The 17092-nt window shown below is 55.1% G+C and overlaps 5 protein-coding genes across 5 annotated transcripts; 4 read left to right on the top strand and 1 right to left on the bottom strand.

Moving 5' to 3' along the window:
* Positions 1-3148: 3148 nt before the first annotated feature.
* BO80DRAFT_367336 (uncharacterized protein) lies at positions 3149-3887 on the bottom strand (the record flags this gene model as incomplete). The annotated part of the gene is made up of 2 exons (XM_025716286.1): positions 3149-3628; positions 3756-3887. 2 exons carry the CDS (start codon positions 3885-3887, stop codon positions 3149-3151), a joined length of 612 nt encoding a protein of 203 aa, XP_025570346.1.
* Positions 3888-4885: 998 nt separating this feature from the next.
* On the top strand, positions 4886-9957 carry nte1 (lysophospholipase). The gene is made up of 2 exons (XM_025722965.1): positions 4886-5491; positions 5578-9957. The coding sequence occupies exons 1-2, from the start codon at positions 5136-5138 to the stop codon at positions 9809-9811; spliced, it is 4590 nt and encodes a 1529-aa protein (XP_025570345.1). The 5' UTR covers positions 4886-5135; the 3' UTR covers positions 9812-9957.
* Positions 9958-10126: 169 nt separating this feature from the next.
* BO80DRAFT_392636 (DUF3431 domain-containing protein) lies at positions 10127-11859 on the top strand. Its single transcript, XM_025717227.1, has 4 exons — positions 10127-10283; positions 10360-10754; positions 10807-11533; positions 11604-11859. Exons 2-4 carry the CDS (start codon positions 10625-10627, stop codon positions 11671-11673), a joined length of 927 nt encoding a protein of 308 aa, XP_025570344.1. The 5' UTR covers positions 10127-10283; positions 10360-10624; the 3' UTR covers positions 11674-11859.
* Positions 11860-11876: 17 nt separating this feature from the next.
* On the top strand, positions 11877-12792 carry BO80DRAFT_429396 (uncharacterized protein). The gene has a single exon (XM_025720456.1). The coding sequence runs from the start codon at positions 12310-12312 to the stop codon at positions 12760-12762; it is 453 nt and encodes a 150-aa protein (XP_025570343.1). The 5' UTR covers positions 11877-12309; the 3' UTR covers positions 12763-12792.
* A 1909-nt stretch (positions 12793-14701) lies between these two features.
* BO80DRAFT_243332 (FAD-binding oxidoreductase) lies at positions 14702-16528 on the top strand. Its single transcript, XM_025714569.1, has 2 exons — positions 14702-15387; positions 15439-16528. Exons 1-2 carry the CDS (start codon positions 14796-14798, stop codon positions 16410-16412), a joined length of 1566 nt encoding a protein of 521 aa, XP_025570342.1. The 5' UTR covers positions 14702-14795; the 3' UTR covers positions 16413-16528.
* Positions 16529-17092: the final 564 nt, after the last annotated feature.

Here is a 17092-nt window from a genome sequence, read left to right as displayed (position 1 = left end):
AATCCGCGCAATGCAGAGGATATCGCAGGTGATGAGAGGGAAAGTCTCAAGACTTACCGGTCGAAATGGAGCAGCATCCCCAGAACAGGAACCAGCTGCTTTTGGTAGTTCTTGTCCTTCTGCTCCAGGAACTGGAGGAGGACATTCTTCAGATATATGTAATCGATGGGAGCCGAGCCAGGACCGGTAGGCGTTTCACTTCTCCGAGTCGACGGGCTGCGATCCTTGGCAACGGGAGATGCAACCGCTTTCCGTGAGCCGGAATCGATGGATGATCGGGAAGACTGGGAATGGTGCCCAAAGCGGCTTTCCTCCGGCAGCATCTTGGGGGTCTTGCGGACCTTTTCCAATCGAGAATTGGTCTCCTCCACTGACCGGCGCAGCTCGGCCTTCTCCTTCTCTAGGTCACGGACTTGCTTCTCACTCCCATCCAACGCATCCCGCAGCCGTGCCATGGCCTGTCGTAGGTCATTGAGTTCGTGTGTCGTCTTCTCGGATTCGGCCTCGAGTTGATCCCGTCTACGTTTCCAATCCTTCTGAGTATGCTCCAGCTCTTCCTTGTCTTCCTCCACCGTGCGCAGGGCTCGCTCCGCCTCACGCAGCTTGCTCTTCAAGTCTTCCAATTCACGTGCCCGCCGGCGGCCCTGAGCACTGGCTTCATCCTCAGCCCGGTCTCGTTCTTCGATGGCTGCCTCCATGCGTTCTTTGAAGTCTCGAACTTTAGCCTCTGCACGGCCGTCGATATCATTAAGGAGACGTCGCATTGTCTCCCCCTCCCGAGTCCGTTCACTCAACAGGCGATGAGCATCCGCTAGTTCTTCCTCCAAGCTCTCACAACGTTCCCGGGCTTCTTTCATCTGCATCCCCAACTCCCCAGCCTGGTCACGCATGCTATTCATCAAACTCTGGGCGCTGGAGTGCTGGGCAGTCTTCAGCTGGATCTCCTCTCGTAGACCGGCGAGGTCCTTGTTCAACTGAGTCGCCTGGCTTTCAGCCTCACGTAGTCGGGCTCGGGCTGCCTTCAACTCGTCTTGAGCCTTCGAAACGTCCGTTGCTAGTTTCTCCTTCGCCTCCACGGCTTCTTGCTTTTTGCCCTCCGAGTACCGCAGGTCCGATTGGGCAACTGTCAGTTTCTCCTCGGCCTTCAGACGGCTCTCCGTTTCCTGTCTGATCTTCTGGTTGAGGGTCTTCACTTCGGCGTCTCGCTCTGATATACTAGACTTGAGGGACTGCAACTCGGCACGCAGATCCTCGTGTTTGCCCTCCAAGCTCCTCAATTCGGTTGTCTTACTGGTCAGTGTTTCCTTGGTGGACTTGAGCTCCGACGACTCGCCCCGCAGCTTCTTCAATTCCGGTTGCAATTTCTGCAGGGTCTCCCGCAGATCCGTCATATCCTTAAACCGCGTGGCAGCCAGTTGCTGGGCAGCAGAAAGCTCGGTCTCCAGGGTGGTGGATTTGATCTTCAGATTCTCGTACTCGTCCTTCAAGTCGTTGTGCGCCTTCTCCGAGTCGGCGTTTCTGGACTCAGCACTCGTCCGCAAATCCACCAGCTCCTTCTCCAACTTGGAGATTGTTTCCTCCAGGGCGCTCTTTTCGGCAGTGAGCTCCTTCACCTTGTCCTTCGCCTCGACATGGTCTTGGCCCAAATTGAGTAGGTCGTCACGAAGAGTTTCAATTTCCTCCTTCAAATCTTCCTCTCCCTTAAGCTTTGAATGCAGACGGTCAATGGCAGCATCCTTCTCCTCCAGCTGCTTTTTGAGCGACTCGATAGTCTGCTCCAGCTCGGCCAGTTTCAGGCCTGATTGATCAGCTTGTTCAGCTGGCTGTTGCTTATCCTCAGGGGCAGCAGCAGTCTCGGCTGGCTTATTAACATCCTCGCTCGCCTTGGCACCCTTCTTCTTCTTTCTGTTCTTCTTCTTGCCTGCCCCAGCACCACCCGCGGGGTTGGCCGCTGGTGTGCTTGGCCCGGCTGAATCTTCTTTCGCTTCTGAGGCTTGTGGTGGAGTAGCCAGGCTCTCGCGCAGTTCACTGAAAACTGCTTCTTTTCCATTTGCAATCTTATCTTTGGTCTGTTGCCACTGTTCATTATCTTTGAGGTTGGCATCAAGGAAATCAACGACATTTTGTAATTTACCCAAATCTTCGGTCTTCTGTCCCATTTCACTCTTGATGTTGGTCACGGTTTCTTCCGTCTCCTTGAGCTGGGAGCGTAGGCTGTCAACCAATCCTTGTAGAACACCTAGACGCTTCTCATTGGCCTCTTTCTCCTGCTTCAGCTTTTCCAGTATGGCGTCAAATTCCGCCTGTTGGTCGGCGTTCTTGACTGGAGCAGTCTGGCTCTGGAGCTTCTCGATTTCGTCAGTTCGTTGCTTCAGTTCGGATTTCAGCTTCTCAATTTCGGCGCTAGTCTTTGAGACAGCATCTTCCGATCTCTCCAGCTTAATCTTAAGCTCGTTGACTTCCTCTTGCTTGGAAGTCTTCACCTTCTCCAACTCCGCGTCCTGTTTATCCTTCGTGTCGCGCAGTTCCACAAGCTCCCGAGTTGCGGATTCCAGGTTATGGACCATGCCCTCCGTCGACTCGCGAGCCACCGATAAGTCGCGCTTGAGCGATTCCGCCTGGGACTTCAAGGCCTCAATCTCATCTTGTTTCTCCTTCAACTCCGATTCCAATCGCGGGATTTCGCTGTCGAAAGAGAAGAACTCCTCGCTCTCACCCTGCGACGGAGACTGTTTCTGAGTCTGAGCAGTATCTTTCGCACCAGCAGCCTTTCCCGACGGCGCAGAACTATCGCTTGTAGATTCGCCCGTAGCAGAAGCGTCCACAACTGATTCATCGCCTCCCTTCGCTTGGGCCTTGCTGTCCTCCTTGAGTTTTGCAACCTCATCATAAGCGGCTTTGGTGGCTTTCTGAGCCTCTTCAAACTTTTTCTTGTAGTCATCCCTCTCTGCTGTGACACGCTTCAATTCCTCCACTACAAGATCGCCTTTCAATGAGATCTGGTTCAAGTACTCTGTCAAAGCCTTGGGTTCGCCGATTGACGTCAGAGGGGTGTTTTCTCGCAGGGCAGCTTCAAACGGTTCGATCGACAGGACGCGCGAATGGGCCATTCGGTACGCTTTGAGGAGATCTGGAATGCGATGCCAGGTTAACCAGATTGCTGATCACTCGTTTCACGGCACTCCTTACCTTGGTACCGGGATTCTAGTTTGCCTAACCTCCGCAGTTTTACCCTGATCTCTGGCGGCAGCTCGGATGGTGACTGGTTCGGTTCCGTCACGGGCTGGCCCTCCGGCTTCTTAGCAGTGGACTCCTCGGCAGTCGCCTTGCCCTCCCCGCCATTTTCCTCCGGGGCAGCTTCGGAGCCGCCTGCCGACTCCAGACGCGGAGTGGCCGATCTACTGGAGCCTTCATCGTCTCCGATGGCGAATTCCGGCTCGAATTCGTTTGGGTCGGGACCACGGACGGGGGTCCCAGTGTTTCGCCGCGGACGGGAAGTCCGCCTGGTAGGAGAGATGTTGCGGCCCGTGGGATGACGAGCGGAGTTGGAACGCGATAGAGAGTTCTGAGCGGACCTTTGACGAGCTTGTTCCTCTGCGATCCGAGAATCGATTGCGTCGCGCAGGCGCTATATGGAGAACAGGGTGAAATCAGCCACGGGCAGGGGCACGGGTGCAAATGGCACGGGGAAGATCCGAGTCGGGTAAATAGTATTCGACAGGTAGTCAAGGTAAGATCGGTGGGCGGACACGTACCTGAAACATGACCGTGGCGGGCCTGTGAGCCAAGGCCACAGCTACACTGACGAACGAAAGACAAAGGGAGAAAAGTCGGCCGCAAGCAAGGACGAGGAGAAGCAAGCGATAGAAAGGAAAGAAGGGGAGCATATGAAATGCAGCGGTTGCAGCTTATCCACGGGGCGTCGGCTGCCAGTTGGGCGGCCAAGCGCCGGTTCGCGGCAGAAAGGCGGAGCCCGTGCCTGGCGGTGAGGCCTTCTAGATTTCTTATCTACGGAGCGCAGCTCGTAACTCTCCCAGCACACCTCGCTCATCCATGCCTCTTGACGAATCCTAGAATTATAAACTATTTTGCCTATCTATCCTATGACACTCTAGGTTTCTCTCCCATCGGCTATTCCACGTACCAACCACTAGGTCCCCAGTAGGGAGCTTTGGAGAGTCTACTATATATAGAAGCGGGTCATGGCCGATAGTCGTAATCTCTTTACTCTGGAGTCTGGATAGCACCGACACGAATAGGGGAGGTAGGAGAAAGAGAAGAGGGGCTGCAGTGTTAGGATATAGAAAAGGAGATGAGAAAATTGCTTAGTATGTAGGGTCTCGTTTTAGAATTGGGGATCGTTACAGAAGAACATTGTACTCATGTGCTCGACTAGCACTATATATTTCTAGTGTCTTCATTCGACTTCCAGTAACCTCTCTTGGCCATATCCCATAGGAGTACTACTCATCGTTGGATAAACCCTTATATCATAAGAAATTAACCAATCTGGAAGCCAACGGAGACAGCCATGTAGTACTACGATGTACTAGATAGACACCCTCGGTGACTTCCTTGGTTGGCTACTAAGATTCGATCGGTTCCTGAGCCGCAAATCCAGGTACCACAAAGTGATGATAGTACTCCGTACTCAGTACTAATCTCGGTTGAATTATTAATTCAAGATGATCTATATGTACCCTGGCATCAACATTCATCTACTCCCTATAGCTGTTTAATCCTCCGATAAGCATCATGTACAGAATCCTCCTGCTGCTGGAGAGCAACGGAGAAGGCCTCGTGCATGCCGAGGAAGCGTTGGCACCGCCCGGCTTTCTGCCCGGCTCTCCGACTCGACCCCAACCCGCCTTTTGCTCCTGCGTCAGACAACCAGCCACAGGCATTCCTGGGTGCACGTTCTCCCCTGCGTTGACGATGCTGGCTACGTTTAGGCTAGCTGCTGTCTACCAACCATCGCTTTGGATCAACCTGCGAAGACGAGGGTGAATGAAAGAGTGGAACGGAGCGAATAGAACAAGGAGAAGCACGAGCTCTGGGGTGGCTCCCTGCCTTGGTTATCAGTAGCTGCTCCTTAGCGGCTGGTCTCCATCGAGCTGGTGGAAGCTTGGAGAACCATGGCCTATGACGGAATGATCGCAGCGCCCTCGCTTGAATCTTCAAGCCTGGGCTTTGGCCATGTGCCTCCTGCATCTTCCTCGACCTCCGCACGATCACTTGCAACCTCAATCCCCGCCTTAACCGCCAGCTTTTCCGTCGTGTCCGGCTTCTCTTCCCATCTTCCGCCCCCGCCATTACCCCCTCCAGCACCCTCAACCATGGTGGGGTGGATCGGCTGGATATTCACCTTCGTTTTCCAGGTCATACCAAGCGTTCTCTACTGGATTATCACCTTTTCGACCATCACCTTGCCCACATGGCTGTTCACGCTCTTTTCTATGAGTCTGACATTCACCATGAATTTCACGACCCTGTGAGTTCCTAGCCGTACCCTAATGGGGACCGGAGATCCACCCCTTGTGCCAATTTATGCTAACCCATGACTGCGTGGATTGGCAGACTCCTGATCGCGCTGGCCGTGGTCTCGACCATCAGTTGGTTCATCCGTTACCGTTTCCTGAACATGTACAGTCGCCTGCCCCCGGAGCCCCAGCGCAAGGAACCCCAGCTCGACCTCTTTCCCGATGTACCAGAGGGCGACACGAAACCGGGCCTGGCCAATTACCTCGATGAATTCCTAAGCGCCATCAAGGTCTTTGGCTACCTAGAAAGACCCGTGTTTCACGAGTTGACTCGCACGATGCAAACGAGGAAGTTGATTGCAGGCGAGACACTCTTACTGGAGGAAGAGAAGGGCTTTTGCTTGGTTGTTGATGGTTTGGTCCAGATCTTTGTCAAATCCATGCGGGACAGGAAGTCGGACACAGAGGAAGAGATTAATCGCATGGCAGGCGAGTCTTCTGACGAAGACGATCATCGGATGGATGGGAGGCAAGGATATCAGCTACTTACCGAAGTCAAGAACGGAGCCTCGATGTCGTCCCTGTTCTCCATCCTATCGCTGTTTACCGAGGATATTCAATTGCGATATGCAGACAGCTCAGCTTCCAGTACTTCCAGCATAGGCCCCGGTCCCGCCCGTGCGCCCGACTCATTTCCGGCCAGTCCTGGGGGTATGGCGGACTCCCCGCATACCCTCCCAAGGGATCATGTTGACCCGATCTCCCACATAGGCAGCGGTGCTGATGATCTGCCAACTGTGCCTCCGTTGCATCTGGGGGAAAGTCGCGTCCCACCCGTCCACTCTTCTCGATCTGAAACCAGAAAACATCCAAGCAAGACGCGCCGGAAATCAGTGCACCCAGACATCGTTGCGCGAGCAATGGTAGACACGACCATCGCTATTATCCCCGCCAGCGCATTTCGCCGCTTGACTAGAGTGTACCCGAAAGCGACCGCTCATATTGTCCAGGTCATTCTTACGCGTTTACAAAGGGTCACCTTTGCCACGGCGCATTCTTACCTGGGTCTCAACAATGAGGTGCTGGGGATAGAGAAACAGATGACAAAGTTCACAACCTACGACTTGCCAAATGATCTGCGTGGGGCAGCTCTAGACCGGCTCAAGGACAAGTTCATCAAAGAGCGGGACCGTTTGGGTCAAGAGGAAGTTACCAAAGGGATCGCACTACATAATCCATATGCCGGGAGAAGACCCAGATCGAGCAGCTTCCGAAGGAAAGAAGCTGTTCTTCAGGCAAGGATGGCAACCTCCAAACGCCCAGTCTCTATGGTTGCTCATGATAATGCCCTGAGTGACCGGGAGAACTCTGGAGTGAGCCCGGGCGATCTCCTATCCACAATCCAGCTCTCGCGGTTCGGTCCCAGGTACGAGCACCTTGCCCCCAGATTGTTGAGCCCTCTCACGGAGAAAGAGCATTCTCCTCTACGGTCCCCATCTCCAATGCTTCCTGGACGCGGGTCTCCTTTCCACCGAAAGGAATCCATTGATGAGGATGCGCTCTTTCGTGAATCGATACTGGAATGCATCATGAAAGGCATAGGCTTGACCGGGAGCACCAATGATTTCCTTCGCAAGAGTAGTCATGCCTCTGGCGACGCTTCCCCGAAGCTTCTCTCTTATGATTCTCGCCGGCAGAAAGCCGTGTTTGGCAATAATGCATTTGGGTTTATTGACCCCTACGAAGGTTCTGCGGATGGTGAGAGCGAGTCCATGATGTCCATGTCTGTTACCAGTGCCGGTGGTACTTCCCCTGTTGTCAGTTTGCGGGAAGAGCTTCGAAACGATATTGAGATTGTTTACTTCCCTCAGGGCTCGGTTCTGGTCGAGCAGGGCGAGCGCCACCCGGGTTTGTACTATGTTGTTGACGGCTTCCTGGACGTCGGTATTCCCGTGAACGACAAAGAAGAAGACCTTGTGGGGTCCTCTAGACCAGCGCAGGAGGAGCTTTTCCCAATGCTGCGGCGTACCAATACGAGTTCCTCTCGCGCCTCAGGTTCGGCAGCCGCCGCAAACGATCCTCGGCGGAAGAAACAACCACGAAAGTCTCTTTATCTTATCAAACCTGGGGGGATCCAAGGCTACGTGGGCGCTGTCGCATCTTATCGCTCGTATACTGACGTCGTGGCGAAGACGGATGTATACGTGGGATTCCTTCCACGGGCGTCTCTGGAAAGAATCGCGGAGCGGTACCCCCTTGCCCTTCTGACGCTGGCAAAGCGACTCACCAGCGTGCTCCCACGTCTACTTCTCCATATTGACTTTGCCCTTGAATGGGTGCAAGTGAGTGCTGGCCAGGTGATCTACCACCAAGGCGACGAAAGCGACGCCATCTACCTCGCCTTGAATGGGCGACTCCGGTCTGTCCTGGAAGGTCCAGATGGCAAAATGACAGTGGTAGGCGAGTATGGCCAAGGGGAGAGTGTGGGCGAGCTGGAGGTGATGACCGAATCGACCCGCCCGGCGACTCTTCACGCCATCCGCGATACTGAACTTGCCAAGTTTCCCCGGACGCTTTTCAACAGTCTGGCACAAGAGCACCCGGGGATTACCATCCAGGTCTCCAAACTGATTGCTCAGCGGATGAGGGACCTGGTTGAAAGCCCACTGACTGAGAAGGGAGTTGAACCAAGTGGTTCTGGCACGGTGAAGACTGCACGGTCTACCCTTAATCTTCGCACCGTTGGCATTCTCCCCGTGACGGCTGGGGTGCCAGTCGTCGAATTCGGCAATCGACTACTACAGGCGCTTCACCAGATTGGGGTGACCAACGGCGCCACGTTTCTTAACCAAGCTGCCATCCTAAATCATTTAGGTAGACACGCTTTCAGTAAGATGGGAAAGCTGAAGTTATCCCAGTATCTGGCAGACCTGGAGGAGAAGTATGGCATGGTTCTCTACATTGCAGATACAACCGTGAACTCTCCCTGGACCCAAACGTGCATTACGCAGGCCGACTGTATTCTGCTGGTTGGACTGGCCGAATCGTCGCCTAGCATCGGTGAGTACGAGAGATTTCTGCTTGGTATGAAGACGACAGCTCGGAAAGAATTGGTCTTGCTTCACGGGGAGCGGTACTGCCCCCCTGGGCTGACTCGCCAATGGCTGAAGAATCGCGTCTGGATTAATGGAGGACATCATCATATCCAAATGGCCTTCCGTCTGACGGCTGAGCCCTCCCACCCTCAAACGAAGCGCTTTGGAACCGTCTTGAAGCAGAGAGTCCAAGTTCTCCAGGCTGAGATCCAGAAGTACACCTCACGTCGGATTCGCCAATCGCCGCTCTATTCCGCGCAAACCCCCTTTAAGGGCGACTTCCATCGCTTGGCGCGTCGGTTGTGTGGCCGGTCGGTCGGGCTTGTGCTTGGAGGAGGAGGAGCCAGAGGCATTGCCCAAGTCGGCGTCATCAAAGCTCTTGAAGAAGCGGGAATCCCCATTGATATCATTGGCGGTACTTCCATCGGCTCATTTATTGGAGCCCTCTATGCGCGGGACGCAGACGTTGTGCCCATGTATGGTCGCGCGAAGAAGTTTGCAGGGCGTATGGGAAGTATTTGGCGGTTTGCCCTGGACCTCACATACCCCACCGTGTCCTATACGACAGGCCATGAATTCAACCGTGGCATCTTCAAGACCTTTGGAGATAGTCAGATCGAGGATTTCTGGCTGGAGTTCTACTGCAACACCACCAACATCAGCCGGTCTCGCGCTGAATATCATTCGTCCGGCTACACGTGGCGGTATGTCCGTGCCTCCATGTCACTGGCCGGGCTGATCCCGCCGATTTGCGACGAAGGCAGCATGCTTCTCGACGGTGGCTACATTGACAACCTTACGGTTGATCATATGAAGGGCCTGGGAGCCGATGTGATCTTTGCTGTCGACGTGGGCTCTCTCGACGACAACACGCCGCAAGGGTACGGCGACTCCCTTTCCGGGTTCTGGGCGGTGGTGAATCGGTGGAATCCGTTCTCCTCGTTGCCGAATCCCCCCACTCTGTCTGAGATCCAAGCGCGCCTGGCGTATGTGTCCTCGATCGAGAACCTCGAACGGGCCAAGAACACGCCCGGTTGCCTGTACATGCGCCCGCCTATTGATCGGTACGGCACGCTGGAGTTTGGCAAGTTCGATGAGATCTACCAAGTGGGGTATGCCTACGGCAAGGAATTCCTGGACAAGCTCAAGCGCGAGGGATCTCTGCCGCTGCCCGAAGAGACGGAGGAGAAGAAGAAGCTTCAGCGGACCCTGGCCCCACGCCGGGCGAGCATATGATGGACACGCCTTCGGACGAAGCTATGTCACCCGCCGAGCTGCATTCCGAATAGTTTTGTTGATACCCGAGATGTTCTGGATGGTTCTTCCTTGTACATAGACGCGTAGACCGCGAACCCATTCCATTCCGCGTTTGCAGATCGGCTATTCTTAGCGGCGTGGAGTACAGAGCGTAGCGTACTCCGTACATTGGTAGAAGAGTTGGCCCGTCCCCATTTCGCCTCGGGGGATTCACGGCCCCGGCAGAGTCTAGATGCAGTCTAGACCGGGCTCCCGTCCATCCCCCAAGAATCCCTGCCACTGGATGGCCGGCTCGGATCGAGCGGATGCCACTCTTGCTTCCATCTCTCCCTCCATTCTTTCTCTTCCATGTCTCTCATCGTCGTGGTGGCCTTTGCATCCTCCCCGCAGAGACCTTGCCAAGGGAGTTCCCCCCACACGCTGCGGAAGCTGTCAGGATTCTGGAATTGTGGTGAGTGGCGGCCCGGACCCCTCCAGCCCAGCCGGTGACGGTCCCTCACTAACCACCTGCCCGCGGGATACTTTAGCCAACTCGGATCTCGCCAGTTTTCATCAGGGAAAGCCTTCTCCATCTGACTGAACCGGATGTTAACTGCATGCGCCTGCTGTGCTGTCTTACTAACCCTCCCAGCCAAGCCGACGCTGCAGGATCCCAAACTCTAATACAACCCATCATGCAAGGCTGAGCCCATCTCGCGACCTCCCACTTTCATCATCCCCGGTCTCGAGGGCGACCCAACCAGGAACCAATCCAGGGCATTCCACCCCCTCCATTACGAGGCGCGACTGGAGATGATCCAGTCACTGGGCCTGCCCATGCGTTCGCGGGGGCTGTGTACATGGTGCTCGGTCGTGCTGTGCTTCGGTCTACTGGGCCTGTTGTACATGCGACTGCTCAAGGACGATCTCACTCTAATCCTTAGTGAGTTCCAGGTCTGCCAAGTCGCTTGACTGCGGTCACTAATCTCACGTAGATCGAGTGGAGAAGCACCGGCCCAATGCCCTGGTTCTGGCCAAAACCCGCTCGGAAGATGTTTCCTGGGCATACACCCTCAAGCCACAGTATGTGTTCATGACCCATCCTAGGCCTCAACCAAGGATAAGAATAAGCACCGTGGCTCACTCGCTTGGTAGCTGGAAGCCCTTCATCTACACCTCCGACCAGGAGCCCGGGTACTACGCCATTCCGGCGAATAAGGCCCGCGAGGGTATGGCGTATTTGACGCACATCATTGACTTCTACGACCGTCTTGCCGATGTCACAGCGTTCATGCACGCCTCCGCCACCCAGTGGCACAACGATGTCGGCGACATGGTGTCAGCGGCCCTGCTGCGACGACTCAGTCTGGATGCCGTGAACCGTGCGGGATATGCGAACCTCCGCTGTCAGCACCGCCCAGGGTGTCCCGTGGCCGTGCGCCCTTTCGATCCTGCCATGGCTTCGAACCATAATGTGGTGTATCGCAACTTCACTTCGATCTACATGGACCTGTTCGCCGTGCCCCGGGATCAAGTTCCCACCGAGGTCGGCGGCGTCTGCTGCGGCCAATTTGTGCTTACGAGGGACCGGATCCGAGAACGGCCGCGAGATGATTATGTGCGAATGCGCGACTGGGCCCTGGCCACTGAGATGGACACGTTCGCTGCGGGGTCGGTTTTCGAGATGCTGTGGCATATTATCTTTCTCGAGCAGCCTATATCGTACGTCGTGCAACTCATCCGCGTCCGGATACCGATGAATGAATGAAAGAATGCTGACCTGATACCACAGATGTCCGGATGTCCAGCAGTGTTATTGTGAGCTTTATAATTTATGTCCTGAAAATAATGACCATGCTTGAACATTAATATTTTTCTCCACCCTGTCAGCTATCCCCTTTGGCGTAAACTAATCTTAAACCTCACTGCTGGCTGGTGGTGAAGCTGTGAGGGTGGCTCGCATGCGCATCTTGCTCCTCCGGTGAGCTTATCACAGGCCCGCACGGCATCAAAATTGATGCAAGTGCCCGAGTCCTCCAGCCTCGGCCCTGCTTTAGGATAGTGCGCCGGCTTTCATGCAGGATCCCTGCGCGACCTCGTATTTCCCGTGGGATGAACCGCTAGATTTCCCGCGGTCTTGCTAGCCGCGCCGGACCTCAAACCGCCTGGCCTCCACTAATCCGCCCACGATCCGGTCTAACCAGGCTTTCCGTCCACTGAACGAGGCTTGTCTAGCCAAGAATGGCTGCTTCATGAATCATGCATCGGCCTTCACCTCGGAGATATCGCAAATGAGACACACCTCCGGTGTCCTTGGACTTCTTGGTCCTCTCGCCCAACCAGTCGCCCATCTGAGAGCCTCGTCCGCTTCACCTCAACAGCAACAAAATGCCGTGCAGTCTTCTACGAAGGTGTCGCTGCGCAGCATCACCAGCATAACTTGAATCCCCCTGCGGCAAATTATAGTGTCCCCAGACATCTTGCGGCTTCAGTTCCTCATGATGCCATCATCAGAGACGCTAATCAGCCTGGACAATCTATCTCATCGCTCTTCGAGCCCACGCCCCAGCCAAGAGGATAATAGGCAACTGCTTCCCAGTAGTGCAAGCTCAACCTCATCGCGTCGCGGCTCGTCTGATCCAAATGCTCATGCATCAAATGCCAGCCTTCAGCCCGATGCCAGCGACAATGGAGATCAAAGCGACAGCGACACCAATGCGGCTACAGAATCCCACGATAACTCAGTGGACGATGATGATGCACCGCTACCAGCCAAAGAGAAAAGGAAGTGGCGTTGGAAGCACCTCGTGATGGATGCTGGGACTGACGAACCCTATCAACTGCACGACGACGGTGCTACGCTGACCCGCATGGTATTTCTACGGCTGTTAGCCATCTTCATCATGATAGGGTCAGCCTGGCCACATCTCAGAACTCTGCGGAGGCGCTAACCATCCACGCGCAGGGCCATCGTCCTCGGAGCGCGCGGCCAGAGCTTCGACATCACATCTTTTACGTTCTGGAGCGTAATCGTGGTTGATCAAGATGCGCAGCTCGCCCTCATCGGCCTGGCCAACAGTGTTCTCCAGCTCCTCACCCAGGAAGCCCTCCTACACATTTCGGCGACCCTGATCACAAAATGGATGACCGGCAAAGGCCAAAAGGGAGCCAGTCCGGTCGACTTTGACCTCTACGAAGAATTCAAGAAACCCTGGATAGCCGTCGCCAAATTCAAAGAACGATGCAAAATCGGCACTCGGAAATGGCGCGCTTGGCTGCAGTTCATCGGCGCCCTTGCGGTCGGCATCAGCATCCTCCTTCTCGGGGCGGCCATGAACACCGTCGCGATACCCAAATCCCGCTGGTGGCCCGACACTCGGTTCGAAGCGCCACAGCCCCCCGACGACCGATTCTACTTTACAAACCAGACGGCTCGCGTGGCAAGTGTCAGCCGGATGCCACTCTGGGGCCAAGCGTGGGACATGATCCGAGAGGGAGGCACGGCCTCCTGGGAAATGGTACGGTATTCTGCTCGACAGCAATGGTGTCCATGCTAAGCCTTGTCTGATCACAGGCTCACGTCCTCGGCGCATACCGCAGTCTCACCGCGCTGAGCAAATTATATGACACGTTCAACAATGAAGCCGGCTGGCGATCCATCGGTGATAATGACGTCCCGACGTTTAGCGCCATCGAGGTCACCAATACCTCCACGCCCTCCATCCGGTCTATGGCCATGCATGGGGACCCTGCCATCGCCATGTACAATCTGCAAAAGGCGCAAAGCACACACAGCTGGGCGCGCGGCTCTATAGGCTGGTATGCGCGGCTTCTCCTACCCGGCATCCTCCTGGACACGTCCTGCACCTCCAACGACACACTCGCACCCGGCTTCTGGGCAGCCACAACCTCTTCCACCAATTCTACCATCTCCATCACCATCGGGCCTGCTTCAAACGCATCCAATATAAGTACCGGTGGTTTCGGCGGCGCAACCTGCCATATAAACGTCTACCAAGCTCAAATTGCCCTTCAGCAATGGATCTATAGCGGCACCGGCAACTACGAGTACAGCATCAATGACTACGGCGCAGACATGTACCCCGAGATCCGCTATCTCAACTCTCCCAACACCATCGAAACCCTCGCCATTTCCGCCGAGACCACCTCCTGGTTCGAGGCCATCCTGCCCAATCTGCAAGCGTTTTCGATTGACAAGGAAATTCTCAATCTGACCTCGCTTGCCGTCGTCCTTGCCGACGACCTCGTCAGCTTCAACCGAGGGTACTCGCAACTCGACGGCTTGGCAGCGGTGATCTCCACCATCTTCACGGATATGGTCACCTCATTTGATTGGACGTATGCCGTATCTGATGGCAACACGACGATGCAGGGGCCTGTCCGGTGGCAGATTTACGGATCCGGGCCGCGATTACCCTGGGAATGGACCATTGCGATTGTCTTGGGGGTGGGGATCGGGGTGCAGGTCTATGACCTGGTGCTCTTGGGGTGGTTGAGGGGGCTGGCGAAGGGACACTGGCTGAGCTTGGATGGGATGCTGGTTGCAGCGAACAAGGCTCCCACGATGAAGGTGCTGCAGAATGGACAGGGGTGTGGGTATGTCTCAGATGAGGCCCGGCAGGCGAGGTTCTTCGTTCGTCAATTGGAGAGTGATCTGGAGGGGCAGAGGGAGGGGGATGCAGTGTTGGTCAGTGGCAGAGAATTGCAAGACGAGGAAGGAATGTATGTGGAGTTGCAGCCGGGGAAGGCATATGGGGCACAGGCCACAGCCTGAATAGCATGCTTATCCATACCTCCACGACGGATGCATATCCAGGGGCATGCGCCCACCCCTTGATTCAACGGTATTTCTCGGCGATTGGAACGACGAACCAGCCGGCGCGCTCCTTACAACTCTCCCCCTTCCCCAGCAACTCCAACCAAGGACACGGCGCGTCCTTATGTCCCCTCTCCACGTCACAACATGCTCCCCCGAGTCAGTTCCACCGCAGCAGTCGTGCTGACGCTGGCCCACCACCTCACGGCCTTGCACCCTGATCCCGGGAATATCCGCTCGCCCGCAGCAGTCGACAATGACGGGCTCCCCATATCCCTTCAATCCTGTCTGGGGGCCACCGGGGCCGAGGTCGTATACCCCACCGACGCCGAGTACGCCAATCTCACGCTGCCGGACAATAGCAACTACCACCCTCACCCTCAAGCCATCGTCATCCCCAAATCCACACAGGAAGTTGCAGCGATCGTCCGCTGCGTGTCCGCCGAGCAGGGCCGGGTCACTCTCAGCCCGCGCGGCGGCGGACATGGCTATGCCGCGTACGGCTTCTCGGGCCAAGTCGTGATCGACTCCAGCCAGATGACCGACATCGTCCTGAACGAACCCGCCCAGGAGGTCACTGTGCAGATGGGCCAGACCATCGGCATCCTCGCCTTGACCATCGGCCGCGCAGGATATGCCTTACCCCATGGCACCTGTCCGGGTGTTGGCATTGCAGGCCACAGCCTCGGCGGAGGATGGGGATATACTTCACGTCAATGGGGGTGGCTCGTCGACCACCGTGAGTCCCAGTTCCTGCCTCCCCAAAAACCAGCGCACTAACCCAGCCAAGTGGTCTCCCTTGAACTCGTCGACGTAGCTGGCCGCATTCACACCCTCGGCCCAACCACCAACACCAGCGATAGTGACCCCGACCTCTGGTGGGCCCTCCGCGGCGCGGGCTCCAACAACTTCGGGATTGTCACCTCCTTTACGTACCGTATGGAACGCGCCCCAACCGCCATAACAAACTACAATATCGACTTCGCCACGCACTCCGACTGCGTCCAAGCCCTCCTCACCCTTCAAGACCTGGGCTCTCAGCCCGATGGCCTCCCCACTTCTCTCGGCGGCGAACTCGTCATAACCGGCGGCTACACGCCCCCCAATGCCTACTGCTCCTTCACGGGACAATACTTCGGGGACCCTTCATCGTACAACACGACTATCCAGCGGTTTCTGGCTCCGCTAGCCCAGCAATCCATTCAGCCTCAATCCACCACCTCCGCTTCCTTCACCAACTGGGTTGACGCCCTCACAGACCTGATGGGGCCCCTGGACGACCCCTCCATCCCTCAACCCTATTATGCGCAATCGCTCCTCGACCCCGGCACTCCAAACTACACTCCCACCACAGCCTCCTCAATCCTCACGGCCGTTCAACCTGCCGGGCCCGCCGCCCACATCTCCTTTGACCTCAACGGTCCGTCCTCCGCCACCAACCAACCCCCACAAAACGACGTCGGTCCCATGTCCTTTTTCCACCGAAAGAGTCTTTTCCTAGCGCAGATCTACGCGGCCGATTTCCCGGGTTTCGATGATCCGGGGAGGAAGGAAGCGCTGGATACGATTTGGGCAATCTCGGATGCCGTACGAAGCGCGGACCCGGAAGGCAAATGGCATGCGTATCAGAACTACATCGACCCGGATTTGGACAACTGGGGGGAGATGTACTATGGAGCGAATTTAGAGCGATTGAAGGGGGTTAAAGAACGGGTGGATCCGAACCACGTGTTTGACTTTCCGCAGGGGTTGGGACGAGCTTGATGAGTGTAGATGCGTGTTGGGTATAGACTTGGTGGAATAGATGGATTCTCATTCAACATAGACGTGTGTAGGCCCGAGTGTACGAGGCCGAGATAACTGGATCTGTTGAAAAAAGAGTGGAATTGCACCCTGGTATTGCGCTCGAGCAGCATCGTTCTCTGAAATCATCTTATCTATATCTTTTTACCCTTCCCGTTCTGTTTGACCAGCCCCTCTAAGTAACCTCAACTACTTACTTACCCACCAGACCAAAACCCACACCTAGCCGATGATCAGTCAAATCAGTCCCTTGTATCACGTCAACCACTGCCACTGCATCTCCTGGGACATATATATATATACCACCATCACTCCTCTAGAGTCAAATTTGTCAACCAGTAAACAAGACCAGATCCATGCCATCACTAGTACTACTTGAGAGTCAACCCTAGTGGGAGATCTTTATCTTCATGATACATAGTACTAACCCTACTAAGTAGTAGTACCAATCGTATGAGTAGGTGGGGGTGTATTCTTGTTTACTAGTATTAGTTCGTTCCTTTTTAATGAATGTGTATAGTACTAGTACTAGTAGTAATACTACTGGGTAGTATGTATGTACTCTTATGTAGTTTTCTTTTCTTTTTTTTTTTTTTTTTTTTTTTTTTTTTTTTTTTTTTTTTTTTTTTTTTTTTTTTTTC

The sequence above is a fragment of the Aspergillus ibericus genome, assembly GCF_003184845.1.
Source record: "Aspergillus ibericus CBS 121593 unplaced genomic scaffold BO80scaffold_63, whole genome shotgun sequence".
In the NCBI taxonomy this organism is placed as follows: Eukaryota; Fungi; Ascomycota; class Eurotiomycetes; order Eurotiales; family Aspergillaceae; genus Aspergillus; species Aspergillus ibericus.
Note: the sequence above shows the minus strand (reverse complement) of the source record. Positions and strands in the feature narration are given on the sequence as shown.